Source organism: Mitosporidium daphniae, assembly GCF_000760515.2.
Source record: "Mitosporidium daphniae strain UGP3 chromosome Unknown contig-130, whole genome shotgun sequence".
In the NCBI taxonomy this organism is placed as follows: Eukaryota; Fungi; Microsporidia; genus Mitosporidium; species Mitosporidium daphniae.
The window spans coordinates 1-12,892 of NW_013546699.1; the positions used below are offsets into that span (position 1 = coordinate 1).

The 12,892-nt window shown below is 40.8% G+C and overlaps 7 protein-coding genes across 7 annotated transcripts; 5 read left to right on the forward strand and 2 right to left on the reverse strand.

The window, feature by feature from the left end:
• Window positions 1-258: 258 nt before the first annotated feature.
• Window positions 259-2,122, forward strand: DI09_130p10 (uncharacterized protein; the record flags this gene model as incomplete). The annotated part of the gene is made up of 2 exons (XM_013383808.1): window positions 259-481; window positions 1,074-2,122. 2 exons carry the CDS (start codon window positions 259-261, stop codon window positions 2,120-2,122), a joined length of 1,272 nt encoding a protein of 423 aa, XP_013239262.1.
• Window positions 2,123-3,475: 1,353 nt separating this feature from the next.
• Window positions 3,476-6,011, forward strand: DI09_130p20 (AAA-domain-containing protein; the record flags this gene model as incomplete). Its single annotated transcript, XM_013383809.1, has 11 exons — window positions 3,476-3,606; window positions 3,634-3,787; window positions 3,817-4,351; window positions 4,377-4,627; window positions 4,658-4,825; window positions 4,857-5,159; window positions 5,186-5,267; window positions 5,293-5,426; window positions 5,450-5,516; window positions 5,546-5,625; window positions 5,655-6,011. 11 exons carry the CDS (start codon window positions 3,476-3,478, stop codon window positions 6,009-6,011), a joined length of 2,262 nt encoding a protein of 753 aa, XP_013239263.1.
• A 3-nt stretch (window positions 6,012-6,014) lies between these two features.
• On the reverse strand, window positions 6,015-6,783 carry DI09_130p30 (nicotinate-nucleotide pyrophosphorylase; the record flags this gene model as incomplete). The annotated part of the gene is made up of 2 exons (XM_013383810.1): window positions 6,015-6,305; window positions 6,370-6,783. 2 exons carry the CDS (start codon window positions 6,781-6,783, stop codon window positions 6,015-6,017), a joined length of 705 nt encoding a protein of 234 aa, XP_013239264.1.
• A 413-nt stretch (window positions 6,784-7,196) lies between these two features.
• DI09_130p40 (uncharacterized protein) lies at window positions 7,197-8,418 on the forward strand (the record flags this gene model as incomplete). The annotated part of the gene is made up of 3 exons (XM_013383811.1): window positions 7,197-7,236; window positions 7,278-7,990; window positions 8,035-8,418. 3 exons carry the CDS (start codon window positions 7,197-7,199, stop codon window positions 8,416-8,418), a joined length of 1,137 nt encoding a protein of 378 aa, XP_013239265.1.
• A 525-nt stretch (window positions 8,419-8,943) lies between these two features.
• DI09_130p50 (uncharacterized protein) lies at window positions 8,944-9,561 on the forward strand (the record flags this gene model as incomplete). Its single annotated transcript, XM_013383812.1, has 1 exon — window positions 8,944-9,561. One exon carries the CDS (start codon window positions 8,944-8,946, stop codon window positions 9,559-9,561), a length of 618 nt encoding a protein of 205 aa, XP_013239266.1.
• Window positions 9,562-9,662: 101 nt separating this feature from the next.
• On the reverse strand, window positions 9,663-11,093 carry DI09_130p60 (uncharacterized protein; the record flags this gene model as incomplete). The annotated part of the gene is made up of 1 exon (XM_013383813.1): window positions 9,663-11,093. The coding sequence occupies one exon, from the start codon at window positions 11,091-11,093 to the stop codon at window positions 9,663-9,665; it is 1,431 nt and encodes a 476-aa protein (XP_013239267.1).
• A 219-nt stretch (window positions 11,094-11,312) lies between these two features.
• On the forward strand, window positions 11,313-12,279 carry DI09_130p70 (uncharacterized protein; the record flags this gene model as incomplete). The annotated part of the gene is made up of 2 exons (XM_013383814.1): window positions 11,313-11,779; window positions 11,811-12,279. 2 exons carry the CDS (start codon window positions 11,313-11,315, stop codon window positions 12,277-12,279), a joined length of 936 nt encoding a protein of 311 aa, XP_013239268.1.
• Window positions 12,280-12,892: the final 613 nt, after the last annotated feature.

Sequence of the window (12,892 nt, forward strand, 5' to 3'; positions counted from 1 at the left end):
TAACCTTAATTTCATCATCAAGAGGATTCAGGGAATCAAGAGGATTCAGAGTATTCAGAGGATCAAGAGGATTCAGAGAATCAAGAGAATCAAGAGAATCAAGAGGATCCAGAGGATCCAGAGAATCAAGAGGATCCAGAGGATCCAGAGAATCACCAGAATAGCTTGATAAAATCTACTCGTGAGGATACATTTAAACTTGATGATGAAATTAAGGTTATATTTTCGAGTGAAAATGAATCCAAAAGAGCGGGCTTGATGGGCCCCAAGCTCCTGTTTTGCTATCGTATCCTTAAGAAGATTGGCATGGTAGGTTCCATACCGACTTGTATTGGTCTTTGGGTTTCGTGTACTCTTGTCTTTTTCTTTAGCGACGAAGAAGCTAAAGGAAGTCTTTGTTTAGTACTCACTGTGATCTCGTCTTTATTCTCGATGCTTCAATATCTTACTCAAGCACTCAAAATCCTCTCTCAAAAAAAAGGTAAGCTTACGATTACCTTTCCAGCCCTTCTTCTCCCATGTGCATCCAATATTTTTCTTCTAATGCAACTGATTTCTGCAAATAGCATTCTTGAAGCGGTTCCGTACATTATCAGCATTTTTCTTCAATTGATAATTATTTTTAGCAAGGCCCTCTATGAGTTGAAAAAAAAAGAGGTTGAATTACCGTCTTTCGGTGAATAAACCGTCACAATGATCTTACTTGATAATAGTAAGCTACTTTTCACTTTCTTAATAAACTTTAATAACAAACAAAAAGCCAAGAAATAGTTATCTTTACGCTTGAGCATCAGTGTGAGTTTTTACAAGATGCATATTTCCTCGGCAAAGCCAACTGTTGAATTCAATTCGGCTGCGTGATTTCGAATTTATTGGTGATGGCGATTGCATGCAAAATGTTTGGCATGGGCTAAAATTGCAATTTTTTAACGTAATTTTTAATTTACTGGCCGTCAATTTTATTTGTTTAAACTCTGTCCAATTGAATGCAACTTCCTTGTAATGGAGAGTTTTGACTGCTTATTTTTCATTTCCTCAGTAAATGAAATTCAATACTATTGCTATACTATTAGCCGTATTTTATCTTTCACAAGTGCTCGAGGGAAAGGCTCAAAAAAAGAGAAAAATCAAGTCACCGACCCAAGAAACTCCCATCAGCTCCGGTTTTGCTGCGGATCCCATCAGCTTAAGTTTTAATTCGGATTTGAAGAAACTTCAGGATGAACTCAATGCTTCTTCAAGTATTAATGGAAAATATGAAACACCCATATTTGATAGTCCAAAATATGACATTTCTCCCGCAGTTAAAGTATCGTTTGTAGAAACTCAAAATCCGGTCTCACGGTCTAAAGCAGTTCGAAATCTGGAAACACAATCTGACATAATTGGCGACCCCATTTCAAAATATGGTGGATCTTATAATACCGATGCACGTCCTAAAATAACTAACAATAGTATTGCACCGCTTAAAGCGCTACCTAATCCCTCTGCTTTGACCGAGCTTTCATCTTCTTTAAAGAAATCACCTGCCAATGATTCTATTGCATTGCAAAGTTTTGAATTTGCACCTTTAGTGGATCTTGAAAGAAATAAGTCGAATGTGAAGGATAAAACTGACGACATCCCCAAAATATTTAACGATGGATTTTTCCTCAATAAGAATCTCAATACAGCCAAAGTGCCATGGTATACAGAAAGCTTTAAGACGTTATTCGCGGCGTTAAATGAACTTCAAACGACTCATTTTATTTTTTTGCTTCCTTTGCTGATTGAAAAGTACACGTTGATCCTTCTTACTTTTATCAATGACTTTTTATTAGAGTACAGTCTTTCAAACCAATTCACCGCATGTACATTGTTTCTCATCTATATAATTTCTTTTGTATCTGTTGTCGAGTGTTGTTGCTCCGCCAAAGATACATCTTCAACACCAGACGATGAGGTCAAGAAACGCGAGAAGAAAAAGAAAAATGCGGAAATATCATCATCGTCATCGTCATCATCATCATCATCAGATTCTCAAGATTCATCATCGTGGTTTACATTTGGAAATTCTGCGGACGATAAAAACAGTAAGAAGTCCCGTGATAAAAAAAAGGCTACCAAAGATTCTTCTGAATAAATTTTTTGAATTTGTAAAATGGTTTACCCAGTAAAATTTGTTAACCGGATCATTAATTATCCGGAGGCTGCAGACTTTTCAACATTAAAAGACGAAATTCATAGGCTCGTTAGCGATGAACTGGGCATTTGGAGTGAAATTCCATCTTCATGCTCCTCGTTATTGATATCCAAGTGTGCTGGGGGGCTGTCGAATATTGTTCTTAAAGTTGAAAATCATGCCCAAATCACACCAATATCGATTTTGGTCAGGCTATTTGGAACCGGAAAGTCAATGTGCTCTTCCAGACAAAGATTGGAAACATTTTGGATGTCTTTGCTATCTGAAGTTGGGAATTGCCCCAAGGTCCTGCTTGAATTCGCAAATGGGCGCATAGAGACATTTCTAGAAGATTATTTTACACTCACCCTGGAGGATATCAGATCAGACTTTTATTCGATCAAAATCGCGAGGGAACTTGCTGCGATCCACAAGCAAACAGACAAAATTTTGAAAGGGACCGTTGAATTCCTTGATGGCAATGCTGGCTCTCTCTTTACGGTCGACTCTATCTTAAAAGACATTGGTTTGCTTGGAAATTCTTTTGAACAGTTTTTTGGATCCAAATATTCGTCATTCAATCCGTTTCTCCTTGATCTTCTCGGTGAAATCTGTATTTATGACGAGAAATTTAAAGGGATTTTACATTTTATTACATGCACCCTTCGAGAGATATCCAAGGACCAAAAGGCAATCGTTTTCATACACGGAGATCTGTTGAATGCCAATATAATGGCATCCAACAGTCATCCAAAAAGGATCGCATTTATAGACTATGAATATGCTGGGTTTGGAAGCAGAGCATTGGACATTGCCAACCATTTTTGCGAATACATGAATTGCTTTGCCACTTTGGAACCGTATATGCACAACTACCACCTTTTTCCTGATGATGCCCGAATTTTCGCCTTCATAAACACCTACATTAGAGAGTTGGATGCGGAAATGGCCGATTTCGCACTATCAGAACACAAAGCCCAAGAAATCATTAACGAAGTTCTTTTTTTTTCGTGCGTCGTTTCAATTAGATGGACATTGTGGGCGCTTTTTCAATTCAGGATGAGAATAGACGCATTGCCGCCCTCGAAATTGCCAACCAAGCTTTCTGATATTGACAACCTTGAAAGCCCATTTTTCTACATTGCCTATGCCAAGTATAAGTTTAGACACCTGGAAAAGCTGGTTTCCCATCCCTCTCGTCCCAATCCAATACTGAAGGTCAAAAGCTCGCTGGCGTCGGGCACGACGATGGATGTAGTTTTCCCATTGAGCTACCTTAATTTTTAAAATGTTTTAGTTCATAAATTTTAAATTATGTCCTTCATTGTTTGCAAATGTCTTTCCGAGAACGATGCCATGCACAATGCGGCGTTTGTAAACTCTGCAGATTCAAAGGCAAACACAAATTGTGTGTTGATCGAAAATTGCTATTACCTGTCATACAAGTAGGATACTTTTTTGCAAGCTTTTAGGATTGACGACAATGTCCCTAAAGGGCAGATCGGGCTCTCCGTTTTTCACAGGGAATGGGCCAATGTCTCGCTCAATCAAATCGTCAAGGCCAAATTCATGGATCTGGAAGCTAGCCTTGGATCTTGCGTGTACATTTCAAAAATCATCTTGGAGGTATGTTTGTGCCAATTTATGTGCGCTAGCTCAAATTTTGGAAAAAGTCCGCCTCCAATGACATTCCATTTTCCACCGACGACATATCGACGTGTTTTGTCTCAACCTTCCCCTTTAAAATCATATCTACATCGCAGCCAATGATATTTGATTTTCAAGGAAAATTGCTCGTTGCCACTGCAAGCAGCATTGAAACCAGCTCTCTTAAAAACATAACCGGATTGGATCGTAAAGCCGATTCTTCCTTTTCCACGGCTCAAATTGGTATATTACTTCCGCAATCCTCTGTATTTTTTGTCAAAAGCCCGCAGTCTCAAATCAAACTGACAGGCTCGTCCTCCTCCACCATTGCTTCAAACAGAACGCTTCTCAAGCCAAACTTCAAGTTTGAGGATTTGGGAATCGGTGGGCTGGATGAAGAATTTACCATCTTTTTTCGACGCGCATTTGCCTCGCGAATCTTTCCTCAAATGATAATTGAAAAACTAGGCATCAAGCATGTGAAGGGCATTTTGTTGTTTGGACCTCCTGGGACAGGAAAGACTTTGATTGCCCGCCAAATAGGTACAGCTTGTTGTCAAAGTTTTAGGAATTATGTTGCAAGCCCGTGAACCGAAGATTGTAAATGGCCCTGAAATTCTGAACAAATATGTGGGTCAATCGGAGGAGAACGTTAGGAACCTGTTTAAAGATGCCGAAGTCGAATACAAAGCAAAGGGAGACGACTCTCTACTGCATATTATCATATTTGACGAGTTGGATGCCATATGTAAGCAAAGAGGCTCCAAGGCAGACAACACTGGCGTTGGTGATTCCGTTGTCAATCAGCTGTTATCCAAGGTACAAATCAATCCTTGCCTCTCTATTTAGTTGGATGGTGTTGAGGAATTGAATAACATTTTTGTTATCGGCATGACAAACCGCCTCGATTTGATAGACGAGGCACTTATCCGGCCTGGAAGATTGGAAATTCAATTAGAAATAGGTCTTCCCGATGAGGAGGGTCGATTGCAAATCCTGAACATCCACACAGAAAAGGTAACCTTTTCAAAAGCATTGACCGACATAGATGAGGGCAAATAATTTTCTCAATGCCGATGTGAATTTGGCCGAAATAGCCAAATTGACACCCAATTTCACAGGTGCTGAGATAACGGGACTGTTGAAAAGTGCATCTTCATTTGCCTTTTCTCGATATTTCCAGCTAAACTCATCACCCTCCATTTCGCTAGCCGAGGCAGAAAAGATCAAAGTTACCAGCGAAGATTTCATGAATGCCCTGGAAGAGGTGCATGCATCTTATGGCTGTTCGTCGGATCAGCTGGAAATATTTCTTTCAAACGGCTTTTGTATATATTCCGATGTCGTTAAAGTAAGCTGCATGTCGTTTTCATAAAGGATGCGCTTAATACGATGTCGACGGTTATCAAGCAACTTAGAGAGGATCCAAATACAAACATGCTCAGCGTGCTTTTCCATGGTATTTTGTGTAGCGATATTTGTAGGCGACGCGGGAACCGGAAAATCGGCATTGGCCGCATATTTGGCGTTGCAAAGCGAATTTCCTTTCGTTAAGGTTGTCCAGGCCTCTTCGTTTATTGGGCTCAATGAGCTGCAGAAAGCGGTTGTTCTTGGAAAAGTACTTTTGGCCCTTAACTTTAGGTGTTTGATGATGCCACCAAGTCTCCGCTGAGCTTAATTCTGCTGAATGATATTGAAAACATTCTAGGTGGGCGGCATTTCATATTTACGATTTAGATTTTGCCTCCGTTGGTCCCAGGTTTTCCAATAACGTTTTACAGGCTCTTATTTCGTTGCTGGTAAAGCCGCCAGGCAAGGTATTGTCGCCGTTTGAATTTAATTTTAGTGCAAAAAACTGCTTGTCTTTGGAACTACCAAGCGGCTTGATTTTCTGCAGGACGTCGAAATAGGACATCAGGTGTTTTCGGTCCTGATTCCGGTGGCTCCTCTCCGTGACGCTGCCTCCATTTTCAATGTAATCAAGGTAAGCCATGCACGTCTGTCTAACGCTTCGCAGTCGGCCGATGTATTTACCGCACCACAGCTGGATAGCCTGGATGGGTTTTTACACTCCAAGCCAATGATTATTGGAATTAAGAACTTGTATCATTTGGTACGAAGAGCAAATGTCATCGATGAACATGCAAAGGTGCAGGAATTTATTCGGTCGCTAGAGCCGTTTGTGTTTGATTTTCCAAAGTAATTGCTACTCAATAAAAGGCCCAAACTTTTCGAACTTTAGTGAAAAGTCCAGAATTGACTGGGTTGTAGTTAAACACCCGGAACTGATAATATCGATCGATTCGTCAAAGTACTTGTCGATGTTTACCATGTCAATGCCACCAGAAGCCTCAATTAAAATTTCCGGGTTCTGGGACTTTAAACGAGCGGCGAGAACGGTACAAACTTCCGGCGGGAAATTATCCAGCATAATGATATCCGGTTTGGACGATAAAATGTCATCAAATTCKGAAACTGACGACAGTTCAATTTCAATCTTCAAGAACGGTCCGTGGAGCGATCTCAGTTGGGATACAGTATCTTTTATAGAAAATCCTTACAATATCGATCAACAAGTTACCCTTTTGCCTTAACAGATGGATATGATTGTCCTTCAACATAACAAGATGAGATAGGTCATTCCTGTGCATCGATATACCTCCAACGGCCAAAGAATACTTCTCGACCAATCTAAATCCTGGAGTTGTCTTTCTAGTTCCACAAATATGTCCCCTCCAGCGATGACCCAGCTTTAGTTGGTTTAAATTATCTGCTCTACCAAATAAAGCATCAATGCGAAACTTTGTAGCAATCCCACTAGCACGGGACAATATGTTTAGCGCAGTTCGTTCCGCATGTAAAATATATGAAGAGGGCCCTTCGACTGTTCCGATCGCAGCGAAAGCATCGATCTTGTCGCCTTCGCTGTAATTCCAATTGACCCTTAAAATATAAACCGATGCAGGTACTTGCATCCAACAAGATCGAACACAGCATTAACGAAAGGAATACCGGCCAAAATACCCTATCATTATTAGACGCTAAGCTGCCTTTGACTTTCCATAAATGTATGCTGTTTGATGTTCGTTATTGCAGCCAAAGCGAGAAGAAAAATCATACAGATGAGCATCTTCGGACAGCCATCTTGAGGCCTGTTCTTTAAGAACAAAGGGAGGGCAAAACAGAAACATTAAAATTTTTGATAAACTTTAAATGGAAAGAGTTTCGTGCATTGTAGATGAATTCATGCAATCATTGCAGGATGACTCGGATGCATTAAAGTAAGTTTGGAGAAAGTCAACGATAGCACGATAACATTGGCCATCATTAAGGCCAAAATTTTGTCGGAGGATTCATCTGAAGAGGTGAAGAGAGTAGTTGAAATCGAATGGCCTTCCGTAAAGGAGGTAATAAAAGCGAGGATGGAGGTACTGCTTGATTGGATGATTCAGATTTTAGGAAGCATTAGTAGCAATATCTAAAAAGCCAACACCACGCCCAAGCGATGTGCCTGTTCAACCACAACCAACTATTCCTAGTAAGCGACGCTCTATATCAACCGAAAGGCCAGCTTCTTGCAGCACCAAATCGGATCATCCAAGCGCCAAACGAAGCTCTTCAAATAGTAGCTCTCGAGACAGCAGATCTTCAAAGACAGTATCCACAAGTAAAGCAAAGGACCACGAAAAAACCCTTGAAAAGTTGAAATTTTACATTTCCAAATGCGGCGTCAGAAAGAATTGGAAATCCGAGCTAGATGGACTGCCACCGCTAAAATGCGTTGAAAAATTGAAAGGCATTTTGGCGGATTTAGGGATGACGGGAAGACCATCTCTAGCGCAATGTAAGGCAATAAAAGAAAAACTGGAATTACAAAGAGAACTCGACGACCTGATTTCTTCTGAAACAGAAAGGCAGGACAAACCATGTGCAAGCGAGGAAGATGCCAGCAATGACTCGCAAGGCTTAAGCGACGGAGAAACTCCGCCCAAAAAGGTATCGACTTTATTTTATGGTAGAATTTGTATCATCATTTATTATCGATTGGAGAAACAGAATAAATTTTACACACCAAAATTTATGGATTTTAATGCCAGTCTGAATTCTTCCCTACAGGTACAATATTGCCTTACCTGGGCTCCCCCCCCCCTTGGCCCGCTATGCTTTGGTGAAGATTTTTTTGTTTATTGATTGCTTTCCATGCTACTTAAATTGCTAATCTTTAGTCAATTGGCGAATTTCTGCCCATTTTGTCCAAATTACTTGGGCCAGCAACAAGGGATACCGTGTCATCGGTGGAAAGCTCGCAGCCCGAGTTTTCATTCGACGATTTTGATGATGTCTTATCAGCCTCAACTCAAACTTCGGTAGGCAGTGACGAATCCAATGACCCTTCCCTTTTACTGAAAAGCCTCAATTCCCACCTTTTACACGTTAGCGAGTTTATCCAGAAAATCGATGAAAATTATTTGGCTTCAATTGGGAATGTACCTTTGACAGCGCAAAGCATGCTTACTCATGATATTTATTCGCTTGAAGAGGATATTGCTATCCTTGGGGCCATAAAACAGCAACTTGTCAACTCGCTAAATAAAGACACAAATCTGTAAACATCTTCGGTTTAAAACCCGAGCTGAGCCATACAAAAAGTTGGTGTGAATTGTTTATTGGCAATGAGTGCTACATTGCGGATTGATAATGCTGGGTGGGATTTCCCTCTGTAAATGCCTTATGGCCTTCAATTGACAATTTCGGATAGTGCCTGAAATGTGAAGAATGGAGATGGAACAAGCAGCTTTGAAAGTAGAAATAGAAGCATTCTTCCCTTGGGGGCCGACTATACACGTAAGCAAAGAAAGGCACGCCCAAACTTTACGATACTCCGCTCTGGACACACGCAATATGCCGACCTGCGAAACGGCATCAAAGTATTTTATTGACAACGAGGGAAGAGTAAGAGCATAGCCGTGATTTCCCAGCATTATTACAAGCGAGTTTTTGAGGGTATACAGAAAATCGTGCTGTGTGATCGGATTTGCAGCCGCTTGGCCATTGATCCGAAATAGAAAGTATCTATTTTTGAATCGGACCATTGAATAAAATTTAATTTCCATTTAATTAGATTGATTGCGTAAATGGATGGTACACCTACTATTTCCTTCTCCAGCATCGGAAGTAGTAATGCCATAAATGGGGTAAGCAATGGCATTCTAGAGTCCATTTCAAAGTTTACAAATGCATTCGCATCTCCTGCCCCAAACGAAAACGATAACGGGGAAGAGGAGGAGGACGAGTTAAATGTGAAGGAGCCGATTTCGTCCAACTCGTCGCCAATATTGACGGAACCATTCTTCCCAGGCAACGCTAAATCCATGTCTTTTGAGCCGAATTATTCATCAATTTTTTTCAATCCCGATGCCTCCAATTCTATCATCGAAGACAAAATAATCCAAGATCATTCGAAAAAAGAAGTCGAGGTTACTTTGACCCGTCTCATTAAGGCGATTGAAAAGCTTCAAAAAGACATTACCATGATTAATCGGATCATCTCCGCACCCCCATGGTACATTCGAATCTACAATTTTCTTAAACAATCTCCGAACAAGCTTTTAATAAAGGTAGGCGCTACTATTATCTCAACTCCAGATTTTAATTGGAAGCTGCAGTACTTGTCTCATTTGGAACTTGTTAAAATATGTTGTTTTTATTCAAAAGAGAAATATATAATTAAATTTATATACATACACATATAGCATAGTATCGTATAAGACAGAGTAGGATAGGATAAGATAAGATAGCACATGATGGGATGGGATAGGATGGCGTAGCTCGACACCATATAGATTAATGGCCATTACTGGAATGAATAGTTCTTATTTGCGGAACATAAAAGATCCCTAAGTTTGGTGTCAAACGATGCTAAAATAGCACGGTCTGGACAAGAGGGATCTGTTTCCTTGAGAAGGCTATTAATTAGGGTCAAATATTTGCTCAGGGTTATAAGCGGTCGAGACAGAATCTCAAACAAAAGCTTCGATGCATCTGGGCCCAGTTGGGCAACGCAAAATTCCCTAAAAGAATGGCAGTTTTCGAGCGTGCGTTTGGCGGTAATATTTGCTCGGTCAAGAAGCTTAGCATAGGGAAGAAGAATATTCTCGATTTTCTGAAACGCAAGCACAAATCTTGGCGAAATTAGCGCGCGTTGATGCTCGCCCTTGACATCTTCTACCTGTGCATTTGTGATGAAGCCCACTAGCATCGCAACAAGCTCGATCAAAATCGCCCCGCTAACCGACATCACGTCTTCGTAATTTAGCTGTAAATCTTGCAGGTCATAGATGGAAAATTCGGTTTGAGGGACATAGCCTTTGCAAGAGCCCAGTGTGTTCGATTGATTAAAAGAGGGGAAAAACTCTTCTCTTGCTCCCTCAATGAAAAACTTCAAGTCAACGCAGCATTTAAAATTGGTCAGTTCTGTGTTATAAAGCTCATACAAAATATGATATCGTGGCGAGGTAATCATACTGGATTTTATAATCATAAAGTGGCCCCAAAGCGCCTTCTTTTTAAGGAAATTCTGGCATTGGGGGCCATCATGAACTGTTGGCATATGACCTAAAAAATCGTTCGTATTTTTAATAACGTGCGTTGAGGTTGGGTTGTTGGATATCGGAGAGCTTGTGATCGCCTTTAAATTGGAAGGAGCATGAGATTGTGTGGTCCTAGAAAAAGAAGATGTAGAAGACGAGGAAAAGGAGGAAAACAGACGACCGTCATCGGCCTCCGAAGACTTTGACGATTTTTTCTTGAAAAAGCCAGACACTTTGCCCAGAAAAGAGACCGAATTTTTAATTTTCGCTTCACCGTGCTGTAAAGATAGCGGTGACTGCTCAGGAGAAGCTCCATATGAAGAGGGCGATCCTTTCGCGCTCTTGTCCGATCTTCCATTGTTATAACTTGAGTAATTATTAAGAACAACACCTTTGACGTCAGCGCCGCAAATATCATGCAAAAGAAAGTACCTGTTGGGAGGCACTTTGACATTAGCAGAAGGTTTTTCCTCTTTTACAGTTCCAGTTGCAGAGAGCGGAGACTCTGGAACATTCTCGATCGATCCTAGCAGTTCAACGAATGGATTTATCGGCAAAAGGTCTTCTCCATCTTTACTTTTGAACTTCATTTCGCCATGATCGTAATCATCGGCATCGTAAACTGTCGTGCGCTCAAGGTCTGCAACCAACTCTGGGATTGCTATCGTCGATGAACTGTGGGAAGCGAGAGCCATTGAGATTGAAAAAGACCATGCCAAGTTTGTAAATCCTACAAAAATCGTTACCTAGAAACCAATTTTGCACGAAAATGATCATCATCCGATTTAACGGAAAGTTAGCAAAATGGCTTGTTCGCCGCGCAATTTAATAAAGCAAGATCAGCAAACCGAGAAAATTATGGCTGCAACTCGAAAAGGCCCGAAATACTTTCAAAAGCAGCTAATTTTTAATTGATGAACGTGCTAGCAGAATTTAGAGCACATGCTGGCCCAATTTTGTGTATAGCGTTTGATAATGAGGGAGAGTATCTTATATCTGGAGGCCAGGATAAATTAATAGCTTTATCTCAAGTTTCCCTTGCCAAAAAAATAACCACGTTTACGGGACATACTGCGGATATATTTAGTGTGGTTTCCTCCTCCGATCATAAATGCATCTTCTCCTCTGGAGTTGAAAAATATGTCTTTATTTGGGATGTTTCCAATAGAAGAATACTTCGACGCCTATCTGGACACGGTGGCCCCATTAACGCACTTTCTTTATTTCCGCATTCTGACGAAATTTTGGTTTCCGGATCGTTTGATGCCACGGCTCGCATTTGGGATCTTCGATCCTCCCAGCGGGTCCCTCTTCAAATCCTGGATGAAGCAAAAGATTCAATAACATCAATCAGTACCGGCCATTCTTCCATAATAACAGGGTAATGTCGGCGATGATTGGCTAACGATTAGGTCTGCAGACGGATATGTTAGAAAATATGACATAAGAAAAGGCCTGTTAGATCAATATAAAACATTTGATTTCAGAGACAAACCGATTTCCGTTTCTTGCGTAACGTTTTGTGAGGAGTCGGATACCGCGATTGTTAGCTCCTTAGACAATTGTGTCAGAATACTTGACCTTGCGTCTGGCGGTCTTCTGGCCTCTTGTTATGGACATTCAAACAAATCCTTGAAAAGCTCACATATTCTACTCGAGCCGGAAGGGAAATGCATCGTTTCTGGCTCTGAAGATAATTACATTTATGGATGGAATATAGAGGAGCTAAAAGGCCCAAGTTCCAATGATGATGGCGATAATTTCTCGTTTAAAAGCGATCATTTTGGCTATCCGACGCTTCAACTCGCAAAGGATCCCAGGCGACCTATTTTTGCAGGTGGCTCTTTAGACGGAATCATTCGCATAATAAAGTGTAATTAATTTACGAGCCATCGGACTTATCCTGCTAGCAGCACGCTTTTTTCTGGAAAATGGCCCTTTTTGGTCCACTTCATGGCCGTAGGAAAGCTTTTAAAATCAAAGGTGAATTGGTAATTTGAATTGCTAAACCCCCTCCGATGAGCTTTTGTTTTGGAGATCAGATTGAAGAGCATTCACGGAAAGTACTACGGAGCCTAAGTAGCTATCAGATTTACGCCACAACTGTGCTAGAACGGTACTACACAACTTTGAAAGGCCTCCACAGCAAATATCTTTCTGATTTTTTGCAGAGCTATGCTGATGAAAAGAATTGTATAATCAAAAACCAGGAATTTCTGAATGCCATCGTCGCCAACCACATCGACTCGGACTCAATGTCTCACGACTTTGATAGTGTCAATACCGAATACCCAAAAAGCTTGCTCAAGCAATTCATGAGAGAGTGGAGCACCGAGGTACCTTAATGGCTATCTTTCTCAGGGAACCCAAGAACGAAAAGAATCCTTTGGGCTAATTTTAGACACTTTGACAACGATGTTTCCAACACAAGTGAAAAGGTTTTCGCGACTCAAACAGCATTCATCATTAGGAGCCAGATAAAGGTATTGGTATT